A 5,198-nucleotide genomic window follows, 5' to 3' on the forward strand; every position below is an offset into this window, starting at 1 on the left:
CTATACAAATGCTTACTGCAGCAAGGCCTTGTCTACCAACAGCCAGGAGAAATTAACTTCTATTTTAGCCTAAATGCATGGCTCATGGAAAACAAGCAGAGAAACTAATTGCTAGACAGGATCAATATGTGAAAGAACAAACATGTAATCACTGCAACATTGTAAAGATCAAACCGTAACAGAAATCAATGCATGTTCTGTACAAGACTGCTGATACAGACTTCTGGAACCAGGCAAACATGTTCTCTGAGCTTGTTTACTGCCTTAAAGAAGTTATACAACTTATCAGTTAGAGGCAAAAGAAATACTTTAATTCAAAGACAGTAAAGGATCCTGTTTGCTCCACCCATCAGCATCCCTCCCACTACCTTTTCTCTAACCTTCTGCTTCCCACAAAGAATACAACAGGGTAAATAATGCAACAGGAGTTCAGCTGAACCAAACTGTCAGAACACTGTGCAACATGAATGACCACAGACTGTACCTACTATATAATGTATACCTTGAGTGCAGAGATGAGCGATTTCTTTGGTTCACCATGTCTCTTCAGGAACTGATAGAGGTAAACATGAGCATTGGGATTAGCAGGAAACTTTGAGTTGTAGGCATATTCATTTAATACTTGTCGGGCTTCATTATGGTCTCCATAGAACTCCAACAACTAAAAGAAGTTAAGTCTGTCATTAGTTTACCACATATTAGCAATCACACTCTCACAACTAATTTTGGGCTGCCACAGAACTACCCAACAGCACAGCCTGTATCTAAGAGTGCAGCATATTAGATAAGACCGACACTCGTGTATTTTTATTTTAGTGGCTACGGACAGCCTAAAATTCACATCTAGAAGCCACTACAGGAAGAAATGTCTTTAATTGTCAAAGAATTACCAGAACTGGAAAGAGGCACAAAGCACCTTGCTATGTCTTTAAAGAGAGAACTCAGTGAGAGAACTTGGCAGCTGTCAGCACCAAGCAAAATTCTTTAAGATGTGCTTAGGGAAGTCAGAGCTTAATCAGCATTTACAAAAAGTACATAATTTCAAACAGATTTTAAGATTAACTTTATTTCTTAATTACAAATTCCAAGCAGGTATTAAAAAAACCCCCACACCAACACAGAGGGACTGCATGTTTGCTGTCTTAGTCTATCTAGAAAAACACTGCCCCACCAAAAAGGAAGAACTTTCTTTCAGGAATTTAAACAAAGCAGCTGTGCTCCAATTTCTGTACTAGCACTATGAAAACAAAATATGCAAGCTGTTTGTCTATTTCTTTTTCTTGGCAATGCACAGCTAAAGTCCTTTTTGTACTTTGTGCAGGCTCTGCAGTTCTATCTGTAGTAAGATGTGCCCTAAAGCAAAGCCAGTGAGATACACATACGTGCTGCTTTTAAAATACTTTGTCATCACCCACCCAGATATAAAAAAGCTGCAGACAGGCATCTTAATGAAAATTAGACAGGGAAACACAAAAGGAAGAAATCTGTAAAACATGTCCTTACATCCACGTAGCATTTCACAAAGAGATCCCAGACTCCAGGCATTTTAATTATCTCTTTTAAGTTGACTGCTGCCTTCCGAAAGCAACTGTGCATTTCCTGTTCAACAGACAAGTCTTCAAATCCATCCCGCTCTACCAAAACATTCAAGAATGCCACGAAGTTAGCTTTGCTAAGCAAAGGAGATCTTGAAGAAGAGGTGCACCTAACAGGTAATCACATTTTGTAAGCAAAGATACCAATCAGAGTTTTTAGAGAAGACATCTCAGTTTCCTCAGTATTGGAACCAGAAATTTTCACTGCTCTTCATTCAGATTTATCATCAACCAATTTCAACTCCTGGGGCATGACAGGCAGTGTTCAAAGACAAGACACAACCAGCAAAAGGTCCATAAACCAAATTCAATATTTAGTTTTCAAAGAAACAAGTAGAGAGCAAATGCAACTGATATCACACAGCCAGCAGGTATATGCAGAATTAGACACCACTCACAAGCAGCAACTTCGGTACCTCTAAAGAAACTGAAATTCAGGCACAAGTTTTGGGGGGTTTTTGCTAGCACTCAAAATTCTAGCAGTCAAGCACTTCTGCACCTATAAAGAAGCTGCTGCTCTAAGTTAATACCTTCCTTTGATAATTTTTTTTTAGGTGATGATGCCTGGATACAAAAAATGGGATTTGGGCGCAGGGGGGAAGTTTTGGAATAGCATTTCAGGACCCTACAGAAAAGCACAGGTCAGTGTGCCATTTCAGTACCATTGTCACTGCTGCTATGGAATTATTTACCATCCATACCATCACATTTTGAAGTCTAATATTTCCCTCTGGTGCCTTCATATGCAGATAAAGACACAAGAGCAGCCCGCATGGAAAAGACATCATTGCAAACCACGGTGTAAGCAAGCTGAAGTTTACAGCTCAACACAAACACAACACTAGGACTTACCATTCTCTAACAAGATGTTCTTCTGCTTACACCAGCTATAGTAGTCCAACAGTCCCTTGTAAGCCTGAATCAGCTTCATTTCTTTATCCTGAATGGCTGTTTGTTCTCCAAATCTCCAGCTTTCTGCCACGGACAGGATTTGGTAAGCTTCATCTACTAGTCCATTACAAAGGAGGCGAAAGGCATGCTCTAAACAAACCTGTAATTCAAACAGTCCGTATCACAGCGTTTCACATCATAAATGGCGAGAATCTCAGCAATACAGTAAAATTCTACACAGATATGCAGGGAAGAGATTCATTATTGAGATGCATATAAAACATCACAAACATAGCTAGCAAAGTATTTTAATTAGAAGAGCATTTTACACATATTCTTTTATCCAAACAGTATCTTTACAAGCAATTTTGGAGAAAAACGCAGGAATGGGAGAACACAAGTGTCACTGAGGACACGGAGATGAGCTAAGAACCCAAGTAATTTTTTCTGTCTGAAGATGCCAGACAAACACTGTTGTACAATGTTGTAGTACAACAAGTTGTATCCCTGGGAAAGGAAAGGGCAAGGACTGAAGCTCTTGAAATCTGTGGGGCAGAAAGTCACCCACCCACTAGGTGGTAGACACTCAGCAGTATTGATCAAGGCAGCAGAAAGCAGCTGTCTCAAAAACCTGCTTGTCATTAACAGTGCTGTTGTACCTCTTTAAGAAGACCCAGAAATGACCTGGGGAAATCCAGTTGGGTTACATTTACTGATTTTTGATTTGGCTACCCAACTGCAGAACACCTGAAGGAGGGATGTCCTACCATCCTATCATGTTGATTAGAAACTGGATAGAAGTCTAAATCTTCACTTAGCTCTAGTAAACTCTTGCATAAAACTTACACTGAAGGCCCTGAACAAATACAACAGAATGAAAGACAGAAGCATTGCCACAGGTGAGAAACAGTCAAGGAAATCAAACCAATATACATTTGAATGAACCACCACAGAAAAAACTACAGCTGGGAGACACAGGGGTCCACAGTATGAGATGCACTGTTTTACACATATATAGCTACTTGAAGAGTGATCAGAAGATGATGGCAAAATTTCAGTGCAACTTTTTAGTCAGGAGTACAGCAGCCAAATTAAGGACTGGAAACAAAACTTGACAGGTGTTAACATGTAATTAAATGTTACTGAGGCATGCATGAAAGAACTGTTTCAAATTAAAATACTAATTAAAGGATCTAGGCACTTCTAAGGACTGACGATACACACCTGTGATAAAATATACAGACTAAATGAGATACAGTTAGCTATAGAATAACCCTTAAAATATCATGCAAGATGTACTCTTTTTTAACACCATTATCAGCAATACACTTTGAGAGATTCAGAAAATAATACTCAAGTAAATGTTCAGGTAAATAAATGGAAAATCATCAAGATTACATTAAGTACACTCACCTTCAAATACCTTTTTACCCCTGAAGTTTTAATCTGTTCTATGAAAGAGTTGAACTCTTTCATGCTGCTATGGGAATGATGGCACAGAATTTCAGTTCCTATTCTCCAAATCAACTATTGATGGAGAGAAAGAGATTAAAAAATAGCATTAGTACAAAAATGGCAACAGTCACCATATAAAAAGTCTTATCAAATGTAGCATATATAAAACATACATTTGAATTGTAAATAAAAATGAATACTAAGTGTTGTCTACTGCTATAGATACCTACATGCTCATCTAGTAGTTTTTTCACCATTATTCAGTGATGGTAAAACTTCAAAACTATAAACACAGCACTTCAAAGCCTATGAAAACTGCATTTGTCAGAAGGTTCCAGCTCTTGTTACTGAACACAGGACATTTCAAAGTTACTGAAAACCTCTGTTTTTCTTTTGACATGTTTCCACTGAGACACAAGGTATACGTGATTCTTTGAACTAGGTAGGAAAGATTATTTCCAATTAGATGTAGCCTGCCATCTAGGTGCACTTGTTTTCAAGGTCTGCCTACACAATGTTACCAAGTATTCCACCAGGCTAGCCACACTCAAGTACTCCATTCACTGTCTATTCCGATCCCTTTCCTCCTGCTTCTATCTCAGGACCTGCTAAGAGTTTCAGAAGTACTGGAAGAGCTGGTAAAGACCTAAATAAGCCACTAACTTTCAAAACAGGTTCTGATTGATGGCATGCCAGTGGCAAACCTTTCCTGCTTTTCCATTGTAGAAGACTACATTAAGACAACTTTTCATAGATATGCTTCTGTTGGAATTACTTTATGCCAAGCCAAGATTTCATCTGTTGTGTCAAGGGCCTATACTAAAAAAAACCCCAACAACACCCTACAAAAACAGCCTGCAAGCTCAGAGAACTTTTCAGAAGCACTGAGCACTCTATCAGGAGAGCCATCAGACAACACTGCAGATTCTCAGCACCCCTGGAAGTGAGATCGCAGCAGAATTCAAGCTCCAGCAACATTGGCTAAACCCACTGCTGAGACATGCCTGTGCAGCGCAGGCTTTTGCTCAGTAATTGGACAGTGTGCTGCCTTGAGCACTACCAAAGATGAGGTGTGGTGTACTTTCTGCAGCCTGCCACCCAAGAGTTTCCACACCAGCACCTGAATAGCTACTTATTTGGTTTTGGAAGCTTCAAAGTTTTTTGGGTTTTGTTTTTTTTTGAAGAAACTAGTTCAGGTTATGAAAGTTGCCTAACTTTTCAGGTCTTACCTGGGACACCTTTTTTTTTTTTTTTTTT

General features: G+C 39.1%; 1 protein-coding gene across 1 annotated transcript; it reads right to left on the minus strand.

The window, feature by feature from the left end:
- Positions 1-502: 502 nt before the first annotated feature.
- Positions 503-4,013, minus strand: TAF1A (TATA-box binding protein associated factor, RNA polymerase I subunit A; the record flags this gene model as incomplete). The annotated part of the gene is made up of 4 exons (XM_010176663.1): positions 503-661; positions 1,504-1,634; positions 2,448-2,646; positions 3,900-4,013. Coding segments are annotated over 4 exons (603 nt in total), but the record flags the coding sequence as incomplete, so codon positions are not given.
- Positions 4,014-5,198: the final 1,185 nt, after the last annotated feature.

Source organism: Antrostomus carolinensis, unplaced genomic scaffold, assembly GCF_000700745.2.
Source record: "Antrostomus carolinensis isolate BGI_N321 unplaced genomic scaffold, ASM70074v2 C13733073, whole genome shotgun sequence".
In the NCBI taxonomy this organism is placed as follows: domain Eukaryota; kingdom Metazoa; phylum Chordata; class Aves; order Caprimulgiformes; family Caprimulgidae; genus Antrostomus; species Antrostomus carolinensis.